Raw genomic sequence first — 27,938 nt, forward strand, 5'->3', positions numbered from 1 at the left:
CTGAGCTAACATCCGTTGCCAATCTTCCTTTTTTTGCTTGAGGAAGATTCACCCTGAGCTAATATCTGTGCCAATCTTCCTCTATTTTGTATTTGGGTCACTACCACAGCGTGGCCACCACTGAGTGGTGTAGGTCTGCGCCCGGGAACCAAACCTGGGCCATCGAAATAGAGCGTGCCGAACTTAATCACATGCCATGGGACCTGCCCCTTGATTTCTCTTAAGAGTGGTATACCTCAAGCGTCCCCTTTTTCCCTTCAAGGTGGTACTTTTGCTGTGTTTTCTTGTAGCCATTAGGCTCGGTTGACCTTGCTTCTTCATTGGGTGGCCCCGTGTGTTTGTGTTTTCTTGCAGAGGTGCTCAGCTCAGTGGACTTCGTCGCCCCTGACAACCAAGTGGTCTTCTGCACCTGTGAAAGAGAACAGAGCAGGGTTATCTTCCAGATGGTACGAGATCCCAGGGCTGAGTGCCCTCCCAAGGCGCACCCATTCCCTGGATTTCCAATCTCATGCCCTGTGCCAGGCCAGTGTTAAATGGCCTGGGCTCCACTGCACAGTGGTGGCTTCCTGAAGACTCTGCTTTAATATTTTCCAAAGATCTGCTCATGAGAGATTACACTGTTGGAGACAGTTTATGGAAATCAAGCTACAGCAATCTGTTACATGCCACCAGGCTCAAATTGAATTTCCGTAATTTTAGGAATTATCTGTTTGGCATGACATATATATACACACACGTATATATATATATATACACATATGTAGACATTTTTTTTTGCTGAGGAAGATTCACCCTGAGCTAACAACTGTTGCCAGTCTTCCTGTATTTCGTATGTGAGTTGCCACTACAGCACGGCCACTGACGAGTAATGTAGATCTGTGCCCAGGGACCGAACCTGGGCTGCCAAAGCGGAGTGCACTGAGCTTAACTACTAGGCCACTGGGGCTGGCCCGACTTATATAATTTTGATCCCTAGCATTGGTTATTCAGATCACGGTCTTTGTTTTTGTGTAGTCTGTGTGTATTTCCCATGGAAAGAAATTAGGTTTCCTCAAAAGTGGTTCAGCTTTATGTTATGGTTGTAATGACTCTGTAGCTCTCTTCTCTCACTTTGGGCATTTCTTGCTGCTTTTTCACAAATAGTTTCTGAATGATGTTTAGGTTTTTAAAAAATTGATAACAATGGATAGACATATGATAGAGCAAATATAGAAAAACATTAATTGTAGAATCTAAGTGGTGGGTATATAAATGTTCACTGTAAAATTTTTTCCACTTTTTTGTATGTTTGAAAGGAATCTCAGCATTGATGACATTTTCTAGGCCCACTAGTTCTGCTTTCTGCCTCTGACAGTGAGCTAGTCCAGTGGGCTCGCTGTTTAAGAGAACACCAGCCAGACCCCACTTGCTGACATGTGTGTGTGCATAGCGTGTAAAGGTGTGTTTGTCTGTGCATGTGTACCTGTGTCAGGGCAGTGGTTGATGCAGCCTCTTGTGTTCCCAGGGGACTTCAGACGCAGAGCGAGCCCTTGCTGTGGCCAGGCTTGTGAAAGTTCTTCCCTCTTTGGGACTGCCTTCGCCTCTGCTGTGGGCCGTGAGGCCTGGAGACCTTAGAGGTGACCACTCTCTGCCTCCTAGTTCACTACCTTCACTTCCCAGGTTAAGAGTGTCTGGTTTCCTTCTCTATTTGTGGCGTCTGAGGGCTGGCCTGGGACTCACGTGTATCCACTGTGCTCAGATCCCAGATAACCTGTGTGTGGGAGCCTTTTTTTTTAGTGTTTATTCATGAAGTTCCCTGTCTAGGGACTCTCCTGACTATGAACCCTGAGGCTGTAAATCTCAGAAAGTGTAAGTAAGATTTATTGCTTCCTAAATTAATGAGGGCAGGAGAGTACTGAGGTTAAGGAGATGGGCTATAGATTAGACAGACCTGGGTTGGAATTCTGGCTTTGCTACTTGCTAACTGTGTGACTTTAGGTAAATTACTTAACCTGACTGAGAACCTAGTTTCCTCATCTATAAAATGAGACACATAGTACTACCTCCTTCTGGCATTATACGGAAGGGTAAACTAAACAATGCATGTAAATGTCTTTGCAGTATGTGGCACGGAGTGAGTGTTTAGTAAGTGTTAGCTGTGGTTATTAATTACAGTGAGAGTGAGAAGGAACTCAGGCAGTAGTTGCTGCTTATCACAGACTGTTAACTGTGTACATTCCAGAAGGTAAGGTAAGCGTCCTTTCTGTATCTGAGAATTGCTTGGAGTAAGCCACCAGGCAGCCCAGCAAACAAAGGCAGTCCTGTAACTTCCATCAGAACCAGTGCTCTGGGAAAGAGCTCTCATGCTCATGTCCCTTTTCTGCAATGACCAATGGCTTTCAGTACCCCAGTCAGAACTGGAGCTCTGGGATGGAGTTCAGCATGGCTGTCACCTGCTATTTGAGTTATCCAATATAACTCCAAACTAGCACAGTCCTCTACAACTAGCCCTTTATGCGTGTGTGAGTGCATCATGTTCTTCCTCTTGAGCTCTGCTCAGCGGAGGAGCGGCACATTTTAGAGAGAGTTTTCACTTTCTGTCACTGAGGGTTGGTGTGTTTCACAGGGCTGGGGTTCATGAGCACAGACCCATTCCTTTGTCTCTATGTTCTACCCTCGAGTTGAATATTTATTACCTTTTCTCCTTCATGTTTCTCCAGAGAAAATGATGTGGCTGGTATTGACATCAACATGGGCTGTCCAAAAGAGTATTCCACCAAGGGAAACTGATTTTTTATACTCTTCACAAATATAGGGTGCAGATTAAAGGAGACTAATGAGACGTGGCAACTAAGTATAGTACCTGACTTGACTAGATTCTGTACTAGATGAGGAAAATGCTCAAAAGGATGTTATTAGATCAACTGGCAAAATTGGAATATAGACCATGGTGGATTAGCTAAAAATATTTTATCAATGTAAGTTTATGAAGTTGATAACTCTTCTGTGGTTGTGTAAGAATATTCCTATCTCGGAAAATACACACTGAAGAACACATCCGGCAAGTAGCTTGTTAGAACACTCTTTATAAGAAGTTCTTTAAACACTTCACTATAAGTATTACAGAGTGGGTATTACTCAATTTCACTGGGGAAAAAAAAACCAGACTGAAATATTTAGGGGTCAAGGGCTATGGTATATGTTACTTACCCTCAAATGGTTCGGGAAAAATTTTATATGCACACACACATATACATATATACATACACACACACATGAATAAATACACACATACACACACACAGAGCATTTGTGCCCAAGTAATAAAACAAATTGTGTAAATGTTAAAAGAAGAAATAATGTGAACAGGGCTTTGTCTTTTCATGAATAAAACCAAGACATACATTAAAAAAGGAAAAAGAGGATGTAATACATGTGTCCCCATTGTCATGTCGGAAGAGATCAGACCAGAGTGCTGTGGTAGCAGAGAGAAAGGAGCAGAAAGGCAGCCCTTAAACTCAGGATCCTGTAGGAAGTGTGGTCCTTGATGAGGAGGTCTGGGACCCTGCAGGCAGAGGGAGTGGCACAAGCAGGGGCTTGGAGGCCCACATGAAGTAGAGGCAGGGAACCTCGATTTGACCAGAGGGTTGGGGAGTGGGAGACAAAGAGGAAGCAGAAGAGCACAGGGTTGAAAATCTTGGTTGGGACCAGATTAGCTGGACTTGGACTTTAGATATTTCCGACCTTTTCTTTCTTTTTTCTTTTTTGTGAGGAAGATTGGCCCTGAGCTAACATCTGCCAATCGTCCTCTTTTTGCTGAGGGAGACTGGCCCTGGGCTAACATCCATGCCCATCTTCCTCCACTTTATATGGGATGCTGCCACAGCATGGCCTGACAGTGCGTCAGTGTGCGCCTGGGATCAGAACCGGTGAACCCCGGGCCGCCGCAGCGGAGCAGGCGCACTTAACCGCTTGCGCCACCAGGCTGGCCCTTCCGACCTTTTCTGAACAGAGAAGGTGTGTGATCAGAAACTTAGTTTCCTTCCTCAGGGGAAACCAGTGTTACCAGTTTGTTATCCAAATATATTCTATGAAGAGAAATACTTAGAAATACTCATCTGGAAGCCATGTGTCTGGTAGATTCCAGTGGAAAGAGGCTAGAGGTGGGGACACAGATAGAAGAGATGAGTGTCCTGGGTCCACAGGAGAGACCAGGGCGGGAGAGAGGAGAAGCCAAACTGGAGCAGAATTTGACAGGATTTGGCAGCGAATGATTAGACTGGGTGTGGGGAGGTGGGGTGAGTGGTGGGGGTGGACAGAGGAAAGACTGGTAACCAGGAGAATGGTTGATCTTCAACACCATCAGGACTGCTAGAGGAAAAGCAGGTTTGGAGCAGATGACAAGTACAGCTTGGGGTTGGCTGAGTGTGAGGCACAGAGGGACTCCTGCAGGGCTGCCCCTGGGAACCTTATCGCAGGGAGTGCAGTCACGGTCTTCAGTGTAGACATAGCAGATGTCCTCCTGGGCCTACTGCCCAGCGTCAGCCACTCTGCTGTCAGGAGTATGCAGCCTGGAGACCTTTGCTTTAGGCCAGGAGGCTGAAGACTGCCTGAGGGTAAGGCCCTCAAAATGCTCTAAAACCAGAGGGACTTGTGCACAGCTGCTTCAAGGAATTATGGAGATTTGAAACTGTCTATGATGAGTTGAAAACTCATCGGACTCTGTTTTGCAGTCTTCTAATTCCTCCTTGGTGCTCCTGAGTCATGTAAGGAGCAGAGTTGAAATTAATGGAATAACCTCCCTGAGATTGTGGAGTGAAAAAAGCAAGGAGCAAAATTCTATACGGTACACCACCATTCGTATATGGAGGTTGGGGAATGAATATTTACATATATTTACTTTTCTCTTCATAGAACATATTTGGAAAGACTCAAGAAACTAGTAACACTGGTTTCTCCTGGGGAAAGAAACTAAGTTTTTCTTTGGTTTTGCATAGGGAATAAATTGCTGTTGCAGGATGCTACTTGAAATAATTCACAACTGGCATAGCACGGGCACCGACCACTCAGAACAGATAGATACCTCTCAGTGTGCCATACATACATACCACCTGAACATCCACTCTCTTCTTATTGTTCAAAAAGTGAAGCTGTATGACAAATATAAATTGAAAAGTTTTCTATTCCTCTGGGAGGGAGAGTTCTTACTTTTTACCCTTTTGAACCTTTAAAATTTTTGATGTGTTACCTCTTCAAAAAAGCAAATAAGGTAAATAGAAAGGAAGAAAGGAAGGAAGGAAGGAAGGAAGGAAATACCAATTGAGAAAGCCATTGTTGTGGAAGGGGCAGTGAGACTGGATTTTAGATCCTGTGATTCTACAGGGAAGGTGGACAGACAGAGCCGGGGTGAGTGGCCAAGGCTTCTTAAAGGCCTCTAAGGTTTGTATCTGTGGCCAAGGTGGGCCGGGGCTAGTAGCCCCTCTGCCCTTCCCACTGTCCTCCTAAATGCAGGCTCAGGCTGGCCGAGTCTGTCGTGGTTCCGTGTTCTCCCTGATTCTAGTCTGTCCTCCTTAAACATGAAGTTAAACTGTAATAACTGAATTTAAACCTTCTGAGCATTCTGGTGAACATTCGTTAGTATGCAGTCTGTATACTGACAGCATATATTTATTGGATTTGTTTTTCTCTCCTTCACTTCACTCTTAATAGGTTCAGATTTTTAACCACCACCCCCCACAATTATTGAAGTAATTTATACCATTGTTCAGAACTTGGATAAATATAGAAAAGTACAAAAAAGAGCAGGAAATTCACCAGTGATCCCACCATCAAGAGACAACCGCTGATGTTAACGTTGAGATTTTAGTGGCTTCACAGGTTGTCAGTTTCCATTAGCTGGGCCTTTTGTCAGAGTTTGACATTGGTCTGGGTGCTCAGGACTGGGCCGTTGTTGCTGGCAGGGGAGAAAGGCCTGGACAAGATTTGCAGATTGTGTGCTTCTGAGTGGCTTTGCCAGCAGTGGTGGTATCAAAGCAAGTGATAGTAGGACAGGAAGAAAGTGCATTTGATCTCATTTCAAAGGAAGAATGATGCATTGTTTTTTTATGGGTTTGGCAGATGGTAGGGTTGAGTTTATTAAAACACTAAGACCCTGGGCGGGAAATGGGCAGTCCTGAAAAATGATTTTTGTAGAACCCGCTTCTAGATAGATCCATGGGTTTTGCTATGGGGATTAGAGGGATGACTTTTAGAATTCATCAAACTCTGATACCTGATATTGTGGGCACAGATGCTGCTGCTTTTCTCCTTGCTTAGGAGAAGTGCTGATTTGGTCCCTTGGCAGCGAGTGCTGGGGTGGTGCCAGGTTGCCACGCCATGCTGCCATACCACCGGGAGGGGCCACCCTCCCCCACTGTAGGAAGACTCTCTCTATGCTTTTCCTTAGGGAGGAGTGGGAGCCGCTCTGCTATCAGACCCTGACAAGACTGAGAAAGTAAGTCCTGCATGAGTGAAACCAGAGGTCCTTAAACGTGCCAATGAACTAGAGTTGCCTGGAAAGCCCTTCCTTCCCCGCCCCCGGCCCCGCCCCGCCGATTTAGTGAAGCAGTCGCTCCATTTGGAGTCTGGAAAATGTTTAAAAGGCTTCCCAGTGATTCTGACATGCAGCCAGGTTTGGGAACCCCTGAGGCAGCCTACAGCAGCCTTAGAGTTCCTTAAAAGCCCAAGGCTAGGGACATGAGAGCCAGGAGGCCTGAGGACTCCTTTAGAGCCTCCTGTGTACTCCTCTCTCCATTCTGAGACGATCGTGAGAGCGTAGGCCAGGCTACCTGTTGGTTGTGGACAAGCTAAGAGGCCGTGGGGTGGGTGGGGTGAGAGGGGTGATTGGCCTCTCCCAGGGGCCTTGATGAGAGCAGCAGTGTGTCTCCTGCGTACGAATAGAGTTCACCACCAGCCTTTGAGAGCTGGCCAGGCCACGGTCTCAAGAGGCAAGCTGAAGTTATCTCCTCTGGTCCCCTTCCCTTGGTGATTCTGTAGGCCAGGTTTATGAGGCCCTGGGGACAGGCTGGCATTTGCCACCCAGTGTTGTGAGCTGCCAGGGCGTGTGGGGGTGACATTTTCTTCCACACCATGTACACCTTTTACTTCCCTCTCTCAGTCCACCAGCCTCTCCTTCTTGCTCCTCTTAGCTCCTTTGAGTCCTTTTCATTCTCCATCTTCACTTCCCTGTCTGAGTTTTAAGCCCCCTAGTGCCTCCCACAGGCTAGAGCGACTTGGGATAAGGCACCATCAATAAGAGCCGCCATTATGTGTGCTGGCTGCTGTGTCAGCAGCTCACCCCTGTGTATTCCTTCAGCCCACTGTCTCTGGGACATAGGAAAACCAGTGTGTTGATGGGCTAGGTGCCTTCTCATTTTTCCCATATGCAGATAGGTACAGGTAGTGTATCTATAGTGTGCCTGTAATCTAGCCTTACCATTTGTAGGGTAATTTCCTTTGCAAAGTATATTCTAGCACTAATTCCATTTGTTCCCCAAACCCCTTGAAGTAGACGGGCAGGCATTTTTTAATCTCCATTTGATCAAGAATAATAAAACCAAAGCACAGAGAGATAAAAATGGTTTGCTCAAGATCTTGGAGCCAATAGGTAGCAGGTGGAGCTGAGTCTAGAGCTGTGGTCTTGTGACCCCTACCCCAATGTCAGGGCCGCCTCTCGATGGCATCTCAGGTTAAAGGTGCCTGGGTATAGTTTATAAGTGTCTGGCCACAGGTCAGTGGACACGTGAACTTAGGAACCTCCAGTCAGACACTTCTGTGCAGGATGGAGTGGATGTGGACAGCTGTGCATGTCAAATTCATCACCACGCTTAGGGGCGGGGGCCGTGGTAGGGGGTGGTGTGCTTCACAACATATGCACACAGGCATTTTTGTTCTCCTCCAGCCTCCTGGCTTCTCCCGCCCCTGCTATTGGCTCTGTCCTCTCCACTGCGCCTCTTTGGATGAGGCACATTTCACATTTCACATGTGAGGCAGCAGAGGTACACTGCACCTCAGAAGCTCAGTTCATGCTGTTCCTTCTCTGTTTGGTGGGGTGGTCAGATGGGCCAGGTCGGACTAGTAGATGCAGTTTGCCTTACAGAGGGGAGATTGTGGCTTCCACAACAAAGCCAGAGTGGATCCAGGAAGAGTGGGCTGGGTTAGATTCAGGTTCAAACTTTGCTGGCAAACTGGGTGACCTGGTTGAGAGCTTTGTGGTTTCTTCCAGGCTCGGTGTTTTAGGCCCATGGTTATCTCTGGGAGCATCTCAGGACCACCTGCAGAATTTTTCAAAATAAGGATGTCTGTTTGGGGTGATGAAAAATTTGGGAGGTAGATAGTGGTAATGGTTGCACAACATTGTGAATGTAATTAATGCTACTGAATTATATACTTAAAAATGGTTAAAATGGAAAATTTTGTGTTATATATATTTTACCACAATAAAAAAAAAAAAGAGTTGCTATCTGTTGAGAATTCTGTATACTCTTGGAGCAGATAAGGGCAGGGAGGGGTTAGCAGTCTTGAAAAAGCTTCCTAGGTAACTCTGGTGTACCCTCCCTGATTGAGAACTTCAGTTTTAGACTCCAACTCAGTAATATCCTGTCTCTCACCCCTGCCCAAGATTCCTTGGGCCCCCCAAGCTTCCCAGGGCATCCCCCTCTGCACACTGCCCTTGGGCCATTGCTAACAATTGGCAGGGCCTGGTCTTGAACTCACTTCTCACTGATTCGCAAACCTATGCTCTCTCATCCTCCTCCCTACCCCCTCTGCAACAAGCAGGGCAGCTAAGGGTCTACTTTTCCTGAGTCAGCCAGTGGATCTGGTGAGAGAACCTGCCTGTGGGTGATGTGCTGTTATCTGCTCAGATATGGGCCAGTCTCAGATCCTTTTCCCCTACAGACTTTCACACCACAGAGACATATGGTGTGACTAGGATCTACGAGAGTTGGGTCCAGAGGAGTTTCATGCTAGATCCTGGCCAGAGGACAGACTCTAACTACCTTTTCCCCTCAGTGTGACTCTTGCAAGGGGCTGGTGCTTTTGACTACCAGTTTCCTTCCTGGTCCGGAACACACACATGAAATGAACAGAAATACTGAAGAAAGTGCTTAGAGCTACTTGGATAAAATACACCAAAAGGAAGTTCTGCTAAACAGAGAATTGGATCAAACCAGCTGACATTGCTTAAATCACCAAACATCAGAGGATTCTGTCAGCACTTGCAAAGGAACCTTCCAGAGACGGTACTGTCAGCCTGAGGGATAGGACTAGAGTGAGAATTTTAATTGTGCATCTCCGTGGATCTGGCTGTCTCCCCCTTAAAGGGTAGGTGCCCCTTTAAGGCCTGCCAGAGTGACCCTAGGACCTGAGACGCATTCTGCCTCCTGGGGCAGCACCTGGGGATTGTTCCTTCCTGCCAGTCCCTGGCATTTGTGCCTGGGCCAGCAGGTCCTGTCTTGCCCATGATCTGTCTACCTGCCTGTCAGCCTAGCTTCTGATGTCTTCTGGAAGGGCCTGCCTCAGCCGGTGTCTGAGAGAAAGGCCTCCTCCACTGCTTCTTGCAACCTAGTTCTCTGCTGCCCCCACCTGCCTAGAACCAAGACTGGCCTCAGCTGCCTGGGTGTCCCCTTCATTGTGCTGCACAGCGATCCAGTTCTTCAAGGAAGGCTCTTGGGATCATGTTCCCTCCAGCTTGCCTGACCTGAAATTTTTGATGGGGGAAGAAGATGGCAATGCCACAGACATTCAGTGTCATCTGCACCTCTCTTGATCTCTGATTCCGTGTAGTCTGGTCTTGCTACCTCCTTGACACTTTCCCGCATGACTTCTTGATCTCTGTTTGAAGTGCTTTGCAATTACTATGCAAATAAACACTTTTCCGTATGTCGCCTATGTTGTCTTTTCCTTTACAAGTCTCACTCCTGTATGTCTGACTCCCCTAGAGAGAGGGCTACATGAGGACAAGGCCCAGAACCTGTGAAGCCTTCCTGCTCCCTCACTTGGCAGATCCTGGAGCAGTACTCAGGGAACATTGCCTTCAAGCAGGAAAGAAGCTGTCAGCTGTGTTCTCAACCAGGACTAGGCCTCAGAATCATATTGAGGAGGGAGTGTGTTGGGCAGAGCCTTTAAAAAAAATCTTTTCCCCAGTTTTATTGAGAAGTAATTGACATCACTGTCTAAGTTTAAGGTATACAGCATAATGGTTTGATTTACATATACTGTGCAATGATTAGCACAATAGATTTAGTTAACATCCATCACCTCATATAGAGACAATAAAAAGAAAAGAAAAAAATTTTTTCTCCTTGTGATGAGCACTCTTAGGATCTACTCTCATAGCAACTTTCCTATGTACCATACAGCAGCGTTAGCTCTAGTCATCATGCTGTACGTTACATCCCTAGTACTTATTTATCTTATAAGTACTAGAGAAGAACACCTTCCTCTAATTTTGCCTTCCCCCACCCCCTGCCTCTGACAACCACAAATCTGGTCTCTTTTTCTCTGAGTTTGGTGTTTTGTTTTCTTTTTATTTTTTTGATTCCGCTTATAAGCGAGTTCGTACAGTGTTTGTCTTTCTCTGTCTCACTTATTTTGCTTAGTTTGATGCCTTCAAAGTCCATCTGTGTTTTGCAAAGGATTTCCTCTTTTTTTTATGGCTGAACAATACAGAGCCTTTTGAAAATACATATTCCTAAGCCCTGCCCCTAGAGACCCATTCAGGAAATGTGGGGAAGAATCTAAAGATTCTGTATTTTCTGAAGTCCTCCAGGTGGTTCCGATGTTTGCCCTGGCAAAGGATCACTGTGTTCTACACAGGCATGCATGCAGATCCACTCATTCATTCCCTTACCAACTACGTGTACACCACTATGTGCCAGGCGAGGGGCTGCTGGTGCTGAGGCTCTAGCATAGAAAAAAGTGGGCTCCTTACCTCAAGGACATGTATGTGGACACAGACGTGTCCGTGCCACTGTGACGCACAAGTCTGTAGCAGAGTTCATTAGTATGAGCAGTTGTGGCTATTTGTTCCAGAAGAGGCAGGTGCTCTTGTGCTCTCCTCTCTGCAGATCCTCAGCACTCTTGTTAAAGGGACACGCAGACCTGTGACCTGCAAGATTCGCATCCTGCCATTGGTAAGGATGGTGTGTTCCCTTTGAAGGTCCATTTTCTCTGGGGATGTTGAGTTGGGGGTGTGAATGATTCCTGAGGAGCTGAATTAGGTTTGGAGGAGGGGGTGGAGCTGAGCCCACTCTAGGAGCTGGCAGCTGCTCCCTCAGCGGCTTCAGTACCCACCGTGTGTGGTCCTCCTCCTCAGCTAGAAGATACCTTGAGCCTCGTGAAGCGGATAGAGAGGACTGGCATTGCCGCCATCGCAGTCCATGGGAGGTGAGTGGTCACCTTTCTAGTGACTGACCTGCAGGAGAGTCCTCGGCCATCTTATGATCCTTCACCAGACTCCAGGTGACAATGGACTTCCCTTCTACATCTGCAGCCTACCTGTGCCCAGCTCTGACCTCCTATAAGTCCCGAGGGCAGTCGAACCCTTTACGGGCTTGAGTTTTCTTTGTTTCATTCATTGAGCACCTACTGGTGGTAGACACTGCACTGAGCTTTACAGACACAGAGAGACCAAGAGGAAGGAGAAACACCCCTCCCCTCAGGATGCGTAAATGGTAGAGATTGAGTGATTTGCTCAAAATTGTACCATGCAGCCAGGAAGTGGTGGAGTTAGAACTCTGACTCTGAATCACATTTTCTTTCCACTAGGTTGAGCAATAGCTTCTCCCTCTAACGACCCCAGGCAGATTGCTGTTCTTTTAAAGGCACTGCCTCTTTTGTCTGCCCTTGTTGGACTGCGAGCTGTCACAAGGGCTCCTTTAAACAGTCCTTGTATCTGTGGCTAACGTGCTCTCTGCCGAGAGCTGAGGTGTTGCTGAAGGCTACCCTTGGTTTCCTAGTGGAACTTGCTCCCTGTGTCAGGTTGTGCTTTTGTATAGAATCGCAGGTCAGCAGACTTTGGTCAGAGTGACTGCTCTTCTTTGAGTGATGTCCCTTGTGGGTTCAGGGGTCTTGTGGGAATGGCCCATTTTTTGCTGATTGTTTCTATTTCAGCAATTTCAGAGAGGGGAAACTAGAACTCCAACATATAAGAGAGAAAAGCAGAGTTGTGCAAGGTGAAGCCAGTAGGGGGAGGTGAAAGGCCACACACATATACACACATGCTCCTCCCTCAGACAACGGGCTCTGGGCTCAGACTGCCTGGTTTCAAATCCCAGCTCGGCTGCGCATCCTTGGAGAAATCACTTAACCTCTCTGAGCACCACATTCCTCATTTGGAAATTAAGATAATTTCTGCTTTATAGGGTTATTGTGAGGCTTTTATGAGATTGTGAATATGCAGCCTTGGCACGGTGCCTGGCGTACAGTATGCTCTGAATATATACAGCTATTCCTTTTTACCAGTGGTTGGAAACACTAGGAAGACAGATTTGGGTGAGTTTAAGGAGGGACTTTCTGGCCATGAAAGCTGTTGAGGAAGGGCTAGAACTGGGTGCTGGGATTATGAGGAGGTGGAGGTGAGGCTGAGTTGACAGGGCCTTCTGAGGTTCTGTGGCCTCTGACCGTTTTGTTGAGGAGTATAGCAGAGGGGACACACCCTGACAAGACCTGGGCAAGGGCTGTCTGGTGGACCATCTCTCTTGCTTGTTCCTGAGCACAGCTTAGGTCAGGGCTTAACTCAGCATTCCTAAGACTCACTCACTCGTACACAGAAACTTCCTGCAGTTGACCTGGGAAGGAGGGGCCCCAGGTTGTGGTCTTGCCTCCCCTGTGTCTTGTCATGACAGCCATGGTCTCTGGCCGGCCCTGGCTGCTGAGCCTACCCTGTGCCAGGTGTGTCTCCCCAGGATCAGCTGCCCAACCTGTCCTCAGCATAGGCAGCTGTCTGGGAGTGGCCAATCTGAGCTGTGGCGGCTGTTCCCAGTCCCTTGGGGAGGGCGGGACGGGGACAGTAGGGGCAGCATTCCTATGGCACTGTCCCTCATCTCTGGCAGAGCCAAGGGGAAGCCAGGGGAAGGCAGTGTGACCTTGGGAGCCAGGCCACCTGCGTCGGCCCCCTGCAGCCATGCCTCACCTGCAGGCCTCCAAGAGCTGGACTTGCCTTCTCAGCATGGACCGGGGCTGCTCCTGCCCCTCACCCCAGAGGTCCTGTAGCCCAGACCCCTGTCTTTGATGGTCACATGACCTTCCTGAGGTTCAGTAGGGAGGATAGTAGGGTTTGGTTAAGGTAACCCTGTGTCACTGTCATGTAGCCTTTGGCACTCAGCCCTCAGCCTCATCTTTTTTCTTTATCTCCAAGGACGCGGGAGGAGCGACCTCAGCACCCTGTCACCTGTGAAACCATCAAAGCCATTGCTGAAACCCTCTCCATTCCTGTCATAGCCAAGTAAGCCCCCACTTCCTCATCGTTGACTTTTTTATGCCCCACCTTACTCAGAAGAGATTTGAGCTGGCATACAGAAAATGGAACAGGATAGTGTGAAACAATGACCTGAAGGGAAAAGGGAAAAAGGTGGGATGAAAATTGATGTTGGGAATGAGGCTGAAAAGTACCTATTATGTCCCCCAGCCTCTGGTGTGTGGCCAATGTGGGTGTGCAGTAGGCAGGGGCCCAGGGCATTCTGATGGACAGGTTGAGGGTAGGAGTGTTCAGGGGACAGGGAGAGCAAGAAGGTGGCCTCTGAAGCAGACCCAGGGGAAGGTGATGTCACACCCAGAGTTAGGTGTGCAGGGTGTAGGGTGAGGAGTCCCAAGCCAGAACATGTAGAGCTATGGCTCAGGGGGCATAAGGCAGGTCACAGTCCAAAGCCCAGACAAGCATTCTGGGCAGCTACAGGACCGGGAACCGAGACTGGCAGGTGTGAGTTACCCACAACCAGCCCAAAGGCTTAGTAGTAAGACATTATACAGTTGCCACTGGGGAGCTGGCCTGTGTGGGCCAGTCGAGAGTCCAGTTCAGGCTTGCACCTTAGGATGGCACAGAGCCTGAGGGCAGGAGGGGGTCAGAGAAGCTCCAAAGCCCTGAATCCCTGATAAAAGGCACGCCTGGCTGGTGGGAGGGAGGGAGGGAGCTAAGGGTGGGGGTGGTAGCCAGGCCCAGCCTTCCCCAGGCCAAGGATTTTAGGGGTGGCTTGGACAGTGTAGTGGACCCTATTGCTGCTGCTGCCACCTGAGGGTCTCCCCACAACCCCAACACACAACGCTGTCTCTGGACTGAGGCTGCTGCCTGGCCCCTAATGGAGTAGGTGAAGACAGAGCAGTTTTCAAGGGGGCCCTTGGGGCCGCAGGGTGGCAGGAAGGAAAATTGCAACCAAACTGGGCCTCCTCCCTTCCTCTCATGATCGCCACTGCATCTGTTCCCTCCCCAGGGTTTTCACCCAGCTGGTCTTGCCCAGGTTAGTGGGCATATAGGTGTCCCAGCCTGGGGGTTTGCCTGTGATCCCAGTATCCACTCGCAGACCCATGTCTTCAGATGTGGGCTGGCTGTAGCCACTGTTTAGGATCGGGGGGAAGGAAGGTAAAATCTCCGGGACACCTGTTAAGTGCCAGGCACGGTTTGGGCCGCTTTACTGTATTATCTCACTTGGCGCTCCTGACCCCATAGTGGGGTGTGTGTTATAATCTCCTGTCTCCCGAAGCATTCACAGCTGAAGGACTTGGCCAAGGCCACACAGTTAATGAGGGGCAGATCTGAGGGTTGCCTTTTTCCAAAAATGCTGGTATGAGGATGCGGACACCCCTCAGCCCCCTGTTGCCTTTCAGTGGATCTCACGACCACATCCAAGAGTATTTGGACACAGAGGGCTTTTGACAAGCCATGGCAGTGTCTTCAGTGGTGGCGGCCTGAGCAGCCATGTGGAACCCATCCATCTTCCTCAAGGAGGGTCTGCGGCCCCTGCAGGAGGTCATGCAGAAGTACATCCGATACGTATGTCTGCCGGGTTTTCAAAACAGTCATTTCTCACTGTCTGCCACATTCCTGCAGAAAGCGCTTTGGGAGAGCCCCCATCCCCAGCAGCGCTTGTTGTTCCTCTCCTCTTCTTCTTAGTTCTTGCAATGCAGCACTGGGTCTCCCTGGCTGCAATGTGAGGAGAGGGTGCTCAGGAGATAGGCCCCTACCATCACCTCCTTCTAAAGCTTCCGAGGTGTGAGGGGGCATAGTAAGGTCTCCTGGATCCAGGATGCTATTGGGGCCCCAGGCACACGATATTGGTCTCTTTCTCTCTCATACCCCACCCCCTCCCCACATACACACACACATGCACGATGACAACGGGCTCTGTGTCACTGAAGACATTCATGCCAACGTGTTGGCGCAGGAACAGCCTCAGCCAGGAGCAGCCATCTTAGCTGTTTTTGTTGAGGACAGATTCTCTCCATAGAGACTTCTCACTGGTCATCAATCAAAATTACTTCTGAAACTTCTTTTTCTAATTCCCAGAGTGCTTTAACCTCTGACTTAGGGCATAGCCTAACTTTAACCCTCTCCTTAGGGACTAGGTTTTTCTCCTCACTGGGAGCTTGATGGTAGTGCCAAGAGCATTTCCCCAAAAAGGAATTTTTTGGCAAGTTCACCTGCCCTGTCCCTTTGGCATAACCCTGGAACCCTGTGAGACTCTGTGATCAGCCATGTGTGTCTACAGGCAGAGACAGTGAGTGGTCCTCAAATTCTTCAGTGAGTTGGGCCTTAGCAGAGGGTACAGCCCTCATCCAGAGCGCGCTCCCTCCCTCCTCTTCAGTCCTGGGGCTCACACACTCCTGGGAGGGTCAGGAGCTTCTCAGATCCTCAGACTGCCTATGCCCTCTTCAAGCCATGGCTGTGCCTGGGCAGTTGTGGCTGCCATGGCATGTGGGTGTCCCCAGGGCTGTGCAAGCTGGGGATGGTAGGAGGCCCTGAGGCCTATGTCCAGAGCTGGGCAGTCTCTGTCCCAGAACATCCCTTGCTCAATTCAGCGTTCCTCCTTCCCTTGGTTCTAGGTGCCCTGGCAGGTTGGTGACCACCAGTCTCTCCAATGGCCAGGTTTGGCCAGAAGCAAAGGGGCTTGCCTCAGCCCAGGTCAGCCGTCTGGCTCTTCTAGCCTGCTGGCAAGTCTGTGGCAGAGAAGACACGTTCAGTAGTGCTGACTTGCTCACTGGGTGAAACGTGATGTTATCATTCCTGCTCAGCCTGTCCCTTGGCAGCTCCTCAAGAGGGTGTGTTGTCCCAGAGGAAGGGAGGAGCTTTCAAGCAGAGGCAGGACTGTTTCTGATCCAGCCAGGTGCCTTCTGTCCCAAACAGCTGAATCAAGGTCTTGCCACTTGCTGGGGTTACCCATGTCTCCCTGCTTTGTCCTGAGCATGCCATCGCACCTTCCCAGGCACTGAAGACAGAGGCCTAGGTAGAGACAGTAGAGGAGCGTAGGGGGCAAGGGGTGGGAGGGGCTTCTGGAGGGCTGGGGCACACTTCACCCACTGCTCTCCCATCTGCTCCAGCCAGGTGGGCTTCTACTGGGTATCCCTGGGCGGTCGTCTTGCCTCCCTAGGCCTGCAGGTCCCAGTCTGTGGAGTGGTGGTGACAGCGGCACCTCACACTTGTATAACTCAGTGAAGTGACAAGTACTTGGGAGATGGTGCTGTGCTTTACCCGTGTGGGGGATATTAGAGACAGGCTGTTTAAGATGTGGGAAGGGAAGGCCCCCATCATGTTTATAAAGAATAGAAGAATGTCATCCCTGTCCTGGCTGGTCCTGCCATACTGGGATTTGGCTTGTTCCCCCTCCCTGCCCTGGAAGATGCTCGGCAGCAGGTCCTCTGTGATAGCCTGTGGTGGCTGAAGCAGGGGGCGCTCCCTGCACATCTGGACCTTGGTCAGGTTGTCCAGTAGCGTGTGCTCCTGACCGAGGGCCTCAGCTGTGGCCCTCGAGCTTTGTACCACTAAATGGAGGAGTAGATGGCCACGATGGAGGGGGCTCTTCACTTCAGCACCATACTATTATGGCACCTAAGAAAGCCAACAGTATTTCCGTAATATCATAAATTATCTACCAGGTTCAAATTTCCCTCATTGCCTAATTTTTAAATAATTGACTTGAATTACAATGTAGATAAGACCTCACATTACATTTGGTTGTTCTCTCTCTTAATCCGTGGGTTCCTCTTCCTTCTTTTTTCTTCTTTGCAATTTATTTGTTGAAAAAAATCATGTCCTTTGTCCTTTATAGTTTTCTGTGTTTTGGAATTTGCTGATCGCACCCCATGCTGTCATTTCACATGTTCCTCTGCCTTGTGTTTCCTATAAACTGGTAGTTATGGGAAGCTTGTAAAACTGCAGATTTCCAGACCCCACCCTAAGAACGTATTCAGCAGGACTGGTGTGGGTGCTGGGGATCGCGAGTTGTCCTAAGAGCCCCAGGTGAGTCTGTTTGCCTCTTGTTTGGGAACTGCCAGCCTATCTGACTCCACCAGTAACCACAAGTCTGCCTCAGTCACACCAAGTATCAGAGAGAGATGCTGAGGTTCTCATTCCCAGCAGTGGGCAGTGGGGGTCACTGCAAGAAGAGGCATGAGCTGTCTTTTGTGGGTTCACTGAGACTCACAGCGGGAACTTTCTGGGACCCCCCCAGGGCCTGGGCCTCCCTCCTCTAACCCAGGTTAGGGAAACTTCTTAAGTCGTAGGACTTTCTCTGGCCTTGAGGGTGTGTGTCGGGGGAAGCAGCAACAGTCTTGCTGCTGTGGCCCCTGAGAACAGGGGTGCTGTCCACAGGTTGGGTGACTTCGCCTGGGCCTGAGGGCTACGAGCTGCCGACAGTGCCCTCTTCTGTTCTGGGCTGAGGCGGCCGGTGGGCTTGGGATCGGGCCCAAACACTGTGCTCTTTCTTCTCTGCTGATAGTCCCCCACCCCCACTCCCTAGGACCAACTGTCCCCTTAACTGCTCAGGGGCATTCCACTGGTAACAGCCAGCACCCGACTGCCATGGCACACAGCAGAAGGAGTGATGTTTTTAGCATCTACATCAGATCAGTTCACTACCCTGTTCAAATTCCTCCCAGGACTTCCCATCACATTTAAGACAAGATCTACACTCCTCACCACAGCTGACAGGGCCCGCTGTGGTCCAGCCCATGCCTACCTCTCCAACCACATCTTTCATTCTTCTCTATCTTTCCTATAGGCCACACTGGCCTACCTGCTAGTCCTAGAACAGGCCAGCCTCACTCCTACTGCAGTGTCTTTGCACTTACTGTTTCCTCCTCCAGGAATACTCTTCCTCCAGCTCCTCACATGACTCCCTCACTCTCATCTCCATCGAAATGTCACCTCCTCAAAGAAGCCTTCCCTGACTACCTTGTGTAACGCAGCACCCCCCACACCACTCTAACTTCTTATTCTATTTTATTTTTCTTTATAGCAATTATAATGACTTGAAATTATAGTTTACTTGTTTGTTCCTTCGTCTGGTTTGTGGGAGCCTCGAGGAGAAGGGCTTTGATCATCTCATTCACTGAAATAGCCCAAGCAACCAGCACAGCGGCTGGTATGTAACAGATGCTCAATAAATATTTGTTGAATAAATGGACAGATGGGTGGATCGATAGATGTAACAGCATCTTCTCAGGCCTGCCTCTCCTCTCCTTACACACGCATGCGCACGCACGCGCACGCACACACACACACACACACACACAGAGGGCAGTACTCATCAGGCTCTGCATTTCTTAAAGCACCTTCCAGTGTCCTGCCCCAATTTGCACAGCCACACAGTTAGAAGCTGCACCCAAGGGTCTTTTTTGGAGGCAGAAGGTCTTAGAGGACCAGGTACCCCATGTGGGAATGTACTTTAAGGGAACAGGGAGGTTTGGGGACTGGCCCTGGACAAGCTGGATTTCAAATCAAACACTGTTACAGAAAACCATTTTTTTAAATAGTAAAGGACCCCACTGGGGCCAAAGGGCTGGGAATAAAGGGGCATGTGAGCCTCAGGGGGGATGCTGCTCCACTCTCTTCATCCTGTTCCAGCTCCAGGGCGCAGGTCTTCCTGAGCGGCTCGCCCAGCAAGCTTCTGCGGCGTCAGCCTCCTGCCACCATGCTGCAATCGCCGAATTTTGGGGCTTGGGCAACCGAGTTCTTTATCCGACTCTGCCACAGCTCGACGTTTCTTGGGCGCCCGCCTGGGGACTGGCTTCTCTGGTTCCACCTTTGCTGGGGTGGCCACAGGAGCATCCCCATAGGCCCGGTAGCCACCAACCAGGCAGTATGTCTCTCCATGCCAGCACATCTGGGTTTCTCCACACCCTCGGTAGACGACATGGTAGAGACAAGGTGTGGGAGGAGGGGTGGGAGCCACTGCTGCTGGAAAGAAAATCGGAACTGATCAGTCACTTCTGCTGTACACAGTGTCCTGCCAGGACCTCCCCTCTCTCATCTTTCTCTCAGTTTCTGCTTGAAGCCCCTTAACCTCTTTGGCATCCAAAGCACAGCCTTAGCCCATCACCTCTATGAGTCCCCTAGAGAAGGGATGTTGGCTGCAAAAGCAATTCCGTGGAGCCTATGGCAGCAGCAGGAGACCAGGAAATCTGTTCCCCATTCCCAGAGAAAACGGTAGAATCCAAAAATAATTGCCATCAGGATCCCCGTCCATCTCTCCTTTCCACAACAGAGAAAACACTTCTTAAGGTCTGTCACTTCAGAGGCTTTAATGAAAATGCCTTTCAAGTTTGGAACAATAATGTAATATAAATCGGTTAAGAACCCCTTTCACCTTGGCAACTCCTCTTGGGCCCCATTCATTCCGCCTGTTTCAACCACACTGAACTCTAGCCCTCTGCTACTTTCATCTAGATAGGAAAAAAGGCCAAATACTGAGGCAGAGTGACCAGGAGGTTCAGAGCCAGAATCTGGGTACCAAGTCTAGGCTCACATCAGCCCAGCCTCCTGGGACACCATTTCCCAGCCGTCCAGGCTCAGTACCACTTCTTCACTCCCCTTGCCTCTTCTGTTCTTCCCATTGATATGACACCACCCTTTCCCCCAGTACTCAGCAGCTCAGCCTGGGACGTGTCTGAGGGGACCCCAGTGGATGTCTACATGACAGCACAGTGAAGGAGCCTGGGGTGGAGGTGAGGTTCAAGAGCAGCCCTCAACAGCTCTTCCTCAAACTGCTCCATCTATCACTTGCCAACAAAAATGCACTTTTGCTGAGAGGCCAATCAGGAAAGGGTCTGAATGGAAGCAACTTGTAGCCCAAAGGGGAAGGCTACATTTATAAATCTTTCTGAACCTTCTGAAAGGCCCAGGGTTGACATTTCACTTGTCCTCAGCAGTGAGCAGGAACACTGTGGGTCCCTGACGGGGCCCTAGGCCACTAAAATTATTTACAGCCAGGGAAGTCCTGAGGTATGGTGAGCAAGCCCAAAAGGAACATGTGGTAGCCAGGTGAGGTTGTGTGTATACCAATGCCTCTTATACACATGCCCAGACTCAACCTACCTGCTGCGTGGCCCTCCCAGGGGACAGAGGACAAGTTAGAGTTAATATAGACAATCCAGTCAGACATTCTCTCTCAGGCAACCTAACAGACTGGTATCTGGTAAAGAACTGGTCGGGAAGTTTCCCCAAGAGCACCACGTTTGCTTAGTTACGCTGCCATGGAAACAGAGAAGGTCTATGAGGTCATCGCTACCCAGTGGGGTCACATAAAGAACCTGTGACTTGAGGGGCAGGCTTCAGGCTCCTGGGGTTTTGTGGAGAGCAGGGTGGAGGCAGAGAGGCATCCTGCCTGGGCCCTCACACCTGGCCCTCCCCACTCATGCCCTAGTCAAGTAGTCACTCCCTGTGGAGCATACCTGTGGGCGGGCACAGCCCCAGGGACCACAGGAGGGCAAGAGAAGCCCACATTCTGAGATGGGTTGGAGAGGCAAGATTAACTTAGGGACAGCTAGGCTGTTATCGCCCTGACCTAAGTATTCAACAGTTGGAGAGGCAGAAATTTGCGTGGATGGGAAACCAGAGAAGGCTCCTGTGTGGTCCTGAAGGACATGTGAGATTCGGACTCATGGAGAGGAGGGAAGACATTCCAGGTGGGAAGAATAAAAGCAAAGACAAGCTCTTCTCGACCTTGTCCTGCCCCAAAGGTAGATTCATAGAACCCTCACATTTTTACAACTGAGGACTTAAAAACCAAGAGGTAAGGGGCCTACCCAAGCTGACACAGGTAGTGGAGTGGTGTTCTGCTCGGTGGTAGGGCTGCACGTCGGGGCTCCGGATTTACAGCCACCAGGAGTAAGAGGACAAGCTCATCACATCCCAGTGATACTGGCAGCCATGTTAAAGGCGGTCTCAGGCAAAATGAGGGTCTTGAATGACTCCACAGAGTGGGACTGATGGGCCCATTTTAATATGAAATTCAAAACAAACTCATGACAAAATGACATAATACAAAACCACAACCTAACCATTACACTCCTCTCTCTCCCCCAACACGGCAAATAACTACCATCCCGTCACCATGAAAGGAAGAGGTGTGGGCTCAGCAGCAGCTGGGTGAACAACACGGTCCACACTGTGAAGAGGTGTTCCTCAAAGACAATTTGGTCCTACTCCGAGGAGGAAATAGACAACCCTGCTCTCAGCCTGCTCAGGCCCACAGGAAGGAGCCATATTAGGGGCAGCCTTTGATACAGCATGGCCAAGAACTTCCTAGCCATGAGAGATGACCTTCCCTAGGAGGGCGCTCCCTGTGGCTGACCTGGAAACAGCAAAGACGGGACATTTGTTTACAGGGCTGCTGCAGAGGGGATGTGCCCAGGAGGTAGAGACTGCCTGGGCTACTATTTTAGAGGTTGGCCAGCCCTGGTTGAGAACCACAGCACCTTCTTTCTACTCCTAAGTTGTCTGATCAGTGTGGAGCAGGATAGGACAGACGAAGTCAGGCCTAATTAGAGCAGACCACTTTTGGGGAGGGCTCTGGAGGAGGTTCATCCTGGCAGGTGGGCCAGCATAAGACCACTCAGATTCTCCAAGGTTCCAGAGAGATGAATTGTCTGGAGCATCCCTCTCATCTGATGGGGGTGCCGCAACCTTATCAGGCCCTGGCTGGGTCTCTGGGTAAGGCAGAATAGCAGACACAAATGGTTTATAAACTTAAGAGGTCTTGAGACTCACCTGGGGAGTACACAAAACAACTTAAAAATACTTGTACATGGATTCTTGGGCCAACCCTCAGAAAACTTATCCAGATCTGGAGTGGGGCTCAGGAATTTGCACTTTTAACAAGCTTCCCAGGCAGTTCCTCCAGAGTGGTCCAGGGATCAAGTGACCCAATTATTGTCTACATTGGGTCATTTCTGAGAGTCAAAGTGGCCAGTATCAAAAACTGCACCAGGCATAGATGTAAACAAGGCATACTCAAGGGAAACAGATGTGTAGGTACTCTGTGCATGAATCACATTTGAGAAAAGCTAGCCTGGTGGTTAAGAACACAACCCTTGGTGCAGGCAAGACCAGATTCTGTCGTATTTACTTGTGTGATTTTGAGCAAGTTCTTTTATCCCTCTGAGCTTCAGTTTCTTTACATGGAAAACAGAGCTATGATTGTACATTTAGCACAATATTCTCTTTTGACAAAGGGTACCCTGGGCCCATTTCTATTCTCTGTAAGCTTATCATTTGCAGTGTGCAAGTTTTTTTTTTTTTTTTTTTTTTTTTTGGTGAGGAAGATTCACCCTGAGCTAACATCTGTTGCCAATCTTCTATTTTGTATGTGAGCTATCGTCACAGCATGGCCACTGATAGATGAGTAGTGTAGGTCCGTGCCCTGGAACCGAACCCGGGCTGCCAAAGCGGAGCGTACTGAACTTAACCACTAGGCCACCAGGGCTGGCCCAGTGTGCAAGTCTTTTTAAGTTGTTTTGTGGAGTATTATATTTTGACTCTCCACTGTTCATTACTTTAAAGATTTTATTTATTTATTTTTCCCCCAAAGCCCCAGTACATAGTTGTCTGTCATAGCTGCACATCCTTCTAGTTGCTGTATGTGGGATGCGGCCCCAGCATGGCCGGAGGAGCGGTGCCTCGGTGCACACCCGGGATCCGAACCCGGGCCGCCGGCAGCGGAGAGCACGCACTCAACCGCTAAGCCACGGGGCCGGCCCTCCACTGTTCATTACTTTAGACAAAGCTTATATAATGCTGCAGAGACTGGAACCTAGGAGATAGTGAGAGGATGCTATACCCTTATTTTGCCAGTTTTGTAAAACAGTTCAATCCTCTCTCCTCTTCCTCTGCCACCAAGGGACAGAAAAGGAGGCAGAGCCTGGAAATGCACACCAAGCAATAGTTCTGTGTCAGTCAGCCTTTTACTCTTCTGCCCATACTTCTCAGAGCGATTTCACCAAGAGTGCCCAAGCATGCCATGGGCATCGTTGGTGAAGAAAATTTCTCTCTACTGCTGGTTAATCACCTTTCCCTTTTCCTGGGGGCTTAATGGCAGGAAATAAAATCTACATGTTTACAGACCAAACCATCAATTGAAAGAGCCTTTGTCCTAGGTGCGGTAGTTTGGAGTGTGAATCTTCTCAGAATCCAATGAATTCTGCCCCACTGGTAACTATTATTAGGGGAGATCCATAAAAACATCATTTATTGTTAGGAATCATGACATAATACAAAGCCAAAATCAATTTTATTTTTCACCATTCATGTGAAAGACTAGAGGGAGCCATGCTCAGTAGCTCACCCTCCAATGCTGGCCAGCAGCTCACCAGGCCTTCAGGGAGGTGACTGGGCAGCCTAGCACATCCTACTGACAAGTGTGCTCACTCACCCAGGACACAGGGAAAGATCCCTGTTATGGCATCACATTTAAGCCAGCTGCAGTCAGGTTTGCTGGGGCAAAGGCTCTCTCACTGAGGACCCTAGTCCTGGAAGGCTTCTCCTCCGGCGAGCTGCCAGCTCAATCTTCTGAACCAGACTCACATCCCAGGGATGGGTCACAAAGCTGATGACTGTGCCTGGCACCTCGCTGCCCACACGGCCCACTCTCCCTGCTCTGTGGATATAGTCTTGCAGGGTGAGGGGGAAATCATAATTGACAACCAGCTCCACATGGGTGCTGTCCAAGCCCCGGGAAGCTATGTCTGTGCAGAGAAGTACGTCTCGGGAGCCCTTCTGGAAGCGCTGGAAGATACCTGCCCTCATTGAGGCTGGCATTTGTCCCTGCAGCCTTAAGTGTTGGATTTTGTGGTCATCTAGAATATATCCTAGCCAGTTCACAGTGCTGGAGCTATTACAGAACACCAGAACAGTTCCTGAGGGGCCAGTCCTATATGCTCTGTCATGCTGCTTGAGGATCTGCACCAACTCAGTCACCTTCTCTGCTCCCTTCAGCCTCATAAATGTCTGCCTGACATGAGGCATGATACAGTGGAGCTTGGAGCTGGTGACAGTGGTTAGAGAGTCTGGGCTGGCAACTTTACTCAGCAGCTGGCTTACACCTTCGGGAAACGTGGCCCCCACCAGCACTAACTGAGCTTTGGGATTGAAGGGGTCTTTTAAGTCAGCTGGGCCTTCTGCTATATGGCTCTTCTCCAAGATGCAGTCCACGAGTTCCAGGAAGCTTTCATCCAGCAGTGTGTCTGCCTCATCCAACACCAAGAAGGAGAGCTGCTCCAGGCTGATCAGTTGTCTTTTCAGGGCCTTCCACAGAGCCCCCGGAGTGGCCACCAGCACATCCGCTGGAGGCTGTTTGGACAGTTGCAGCTTGATCCTACTCATGCCATGGCCTCCCCCTAGCTCCCGCACCTGGAGGTCCAGGGAGCTGCCCAAAGGCTGGGCCACGGCCTGGACCTGTTCGGCTAATTCTCGCGAAGGCACAAGGACCAGGCCTCGGGGAGCAGGGATACGGTGCGAGTCCAGGCGTGGCCGGCCCAAGAGCAGTTGAAGCAGAGGTAGCAGGTAGCTGAGAGTCTTACCACTGCCGGTTTCCGCAGCGCAAAGGATGTGGCGGCCGCGGAGTAGTGAGGGGATGGTGCTCGACTGCACGGTTGTAGGCCGAACGACTTCGGGAGCAGCCTCCTGCAGTGCGCGCAGCACGCGGGGCTCCAGCCCCAGATGGGCGAAGCTGTCCTCAGATGACAGGTTCCGCAGCGCCGGCGCCTCCTGTTGCGCGCGCTCGATGGAGAAGTGGTCCTGGCGGGCGCGCCGATTCTTCCAGCCACGCGAAGCGAGTGGCGCGCGCTCCCAACGGCCCAGCGTGAGGCGCGCCGGCTGGTTCAACTCCGGCCGCCGCGCCGAGATCAGCAGCGGGCCAGGCCGCACCAGCACCGGTCGAGGGGGGCTCTGCCGCTGCTCCTGCCGCCGCAGCAGAGCCCGCGGGATGCGCACCACGGGCAGGGGCTCGTCGGGACCGCGGGCCGCCAGGTCCCGTCGAGGCGCCAGAAGGAACCGAGCCGCGAGGGACAACAACCGCGGCGGCCCCGCTACAGCCATATTGCCTTTGGTGCAGGAGCGGCGCACGGCAGTGACGTCACGGGCGCGCCAAGGCCTCGCGGACGGTGGCTGGCGGGGTTCAGTACAGCCTGCGGAGTCGGCGAACCGTGAGGAGGGAGGATTTGTAGAGTTCATCAGCGGCGAGGTCCGAACAGGGGATGGCGACGTCCAGACCTGGCGAGCCTTGAGGAAGGGCGCGCGATGGAGGCAGGACCCGGGTCCAGCGTTACGCGGCCAGGGTGCCCTGGCTTTATGGACCAGGAGGGCGGAGGGTTTCTGGCGATTGGGTGTCGGATCCCTGGGATTCTGCTTGGTCGCCCTCACCGCCCAGGTGATGGCCGGTCTCCCCATGTAAACCGTGAGGGTGCGGTGATGTTTTCCCCGATGTGGTCCCCGCGCAAGGTCTGGTAATAAGTGTTTATTGAGAATCTGAATGAATGGTCGATCAGGCCTGGGGGCCGAGACAGGAGCTAGATGTGTTAGATCTGGACTCAAACGCCCCCCTCCCGGAGAGCTGAGAGCGCAGAGGGCAAGCTCGTGGCCTTCTCTCTGGGAATGAGTAAGATCCTCACGCTTTATTTCAAGCGGAGTCACCTCGTCTTCACCCTTTTTTCCTTCCTTTTCAGCCAAGGTTCACTCTCCATTCCCTTGTCACCTCTCCCAACTTCTCATCCTGAACCCACCACTCTTGCAGCCCGCTCACCTTCGCTGGCTTCCCAGTCAGATACTTGGGAATTGCTTGGTGAGTAGTGAGGTGGGTCCCTCTGCCCTACGGAGCGATCAGGTATGTGTCTTGTCTCATGTAGCCCTGGTCAGGCAGAGTATTGTACTTGAATTCAAATGTTCAGGTTGTAAAAAAAAAAAAAAAACACCCTACACTAGTCGTGCTTCTTGAATACATATAGAAAATGGGTGTCAGGTCTTTTCTTTAGTCCCCAGTGCCTCGAGTGGGAGATAAGGTAAATGTGGATTAACCACCTGGGAGGTTCTTAACATCTGGAGAAAGTGTTTTAGTTTCATCAAATACCATTAAAAAGATAAATACTTTAAAAATTTCAAATACCATTTTGATACACAAATAGACTTTCTGGACAGTTCTCTGTTAAATCAGCAGAGGAGAGAGTTTTGAGTAGTGATGGGTGAACAGAGTCATTGGATAGAGCAGTGTCTCAAGTGAGGGTGATTTTGCCCCCACCGTTCCTCACTGGACATTTGACAATGGCTGGAGACATTTTAGTTGTCAACATCTGGGGAGGTGCTACTGGCATCTAGTGGGTAGAGGCCAGGGATGCTGCTAAACATCATACGATGCACAGGACAGCCCTCCACAAAAAAAGAATTATCTGGCCCAAAATGTCAGTAGTGTGCTGTTGAGAAACACTGGTTAGTGGATGAGGACTGAAGAGAGGCTGAGGTTACCACATAGACTCTCTCTTCAGGTGGGCACATTTGCCAAACTCTTGCACTGGCCCTGCCCCATCGCCACAATCTGTAGCAGGCACACTGATGCCATTGCTTGTCATGCCCTTGGGATCAGGAACCTGCGGGGTCCCTGAAAGTCATAAACACAGGAAGAAGTGATTCAAGAGGGTGATGCTGGAAAAGAGAACTTTAGGGAGAACTAAACTGTCCTCATGTATTTGGGGAATGTGCCAGATGGAAAAGAGATGAGGTGTGCTGTGGAGTGTACACTTCCGGAAGGCAGAACTGGGACCGATGGGTGACAGGGAGTCAGATTCTGAATTTGATATAAAGAACTGCTGTAGCAACTAGAATTGCCCAGATCTGTCTTGAGAGTGCTGCGTTTTCTGTCACTGAAAAGTTCATATACTGGCGGGATGACCACTGATTGGTGATGTGATAGAGGAGAGTTGATATAAAAGATGCTCTGAGACTCTGTGATTCTGTACTACTTTGATGATTCTTTCTAAGAACTCTGGACTTCTTGTTCCTTAACTCAATAGCTCCTTGGAAGTCTGATTCGACGGGTTTCATCCATTTACATGTGCCACTATTTTTTCAGATCTAAAACAAAGAATTTCTTTGCACCAAGCCAGAATGAATACATTGAAGGAATTATCAGAAAAGAACAATACATAGGCTTGTATTTGCATTTGGGTTATGTCCAAATATTTGGGGCAGGGTAGCTGGTTAGTGGCTGCTTTCTCATACTCAAGCCTTAGGATATGATTACCTCACAATGTTGTAGGAACAGGAGCCTGTTCCTGCCCATAGCCCCTAATTTCTTCTTGTCAGTTCATCAGATCCTGCTTAAGGCACCTTTCTTTTCCTCCTGCTCGCAGCAGACGTTAAGCAACCTCTAGTTGTTAGTGAGATAGATGTTTTATAGTATCATGCTTTAGAAATAAGAAAAGTTTACTTATTATGGAAAAAA

The 27,938-nt window shown here is 49.9% G+C and overlaps 2 protein-coding genes across 2 annotated transcripts; both read right to left on the minus strand.

The window, feature by feature from the left end:
• Positions 1 to 18,638: 18,638 nt before the first annotated feature.
• On the minus strand, positions 18,639 to 23,539 carry DPEP2NB (DPEP2 neighbor). Its single transcript, XM_087420168.1, has 2 exons — positions 20,546 to 23,539; positions 18,639 to 19,408 (listed from the first exon to the last, which is right to left on the minus strand). The coding sequence occupies exons 1-2, from the start codon at positions 20,610 to 20,612 to the stop codon at positions 19,062 to 19,064; spliced, it is 414 nt and encodes a 137-aa protein (XP_087276294.1). The 5' UTR covers positions 20,613 to 23,539; the 3' UTR covers positions 18,639 to 19,061.
• A 180-nt stretch (positions 23,540 to 23,719) lies between these two features.
• Positions 23,720 to 25,543, minus strand: DDX28 (DEAD-box helicase 28). Its single transcript, XM_004431663.3, has one exon. The coding sequence runs from the start codon at positions 25,541 to 25,543 to the stop codon at positions 23,933 to 23,935; it is 1,611 nt and encodes a 536-aa protein (XP_004431720.1). The 3' UTR covers positions 23,720 to 23,932.
• Positions 25,544 to 27,938: the final 2,395 nt, after the last annotated feature.

This window comes from Ceratotherium simum, chromosome 30 (genome assembly GCF_057802395.1).
Source record: "Ceratotherium simum simum isolate JZ-2026a chromosome 30, ASM5780239v1, whole genome shotgun sequence".
Taxonomy (NCBI): domain Eukaryota; kingdom Metazoa; phylum Chordata; class Mammalia; order Perissodactyla; family Rhinocerotidae; genus Ceratotherium; species Ceratotherium simum.

Excerpts from the sequence above, each read along its gene's own strand:
- DPEP2NB (XM_087420168.1), bottom strand. The coding sequence starts at position 20,612 with ATGTCTGACTGGATTGTCTATATTAACTCTAACTTGTCCTCTGTCCCC. Across the intron at positions 19,409-20,545 it reads CTGGGAGGGCCACGCAGCAG|CAGCAGTGGCTCCCACCCCT; the intron begins GTAGGTTGAGTC and ends TTTTCTTTCCAG.
- DDX28 (XM_004431663.3), bottom strand. The coding sequence starts at position 25,543 with ATGGCTGTAGCGGGGCCGCCGCGGTTGTTGTCCCTCGCGGCTCGGTTC.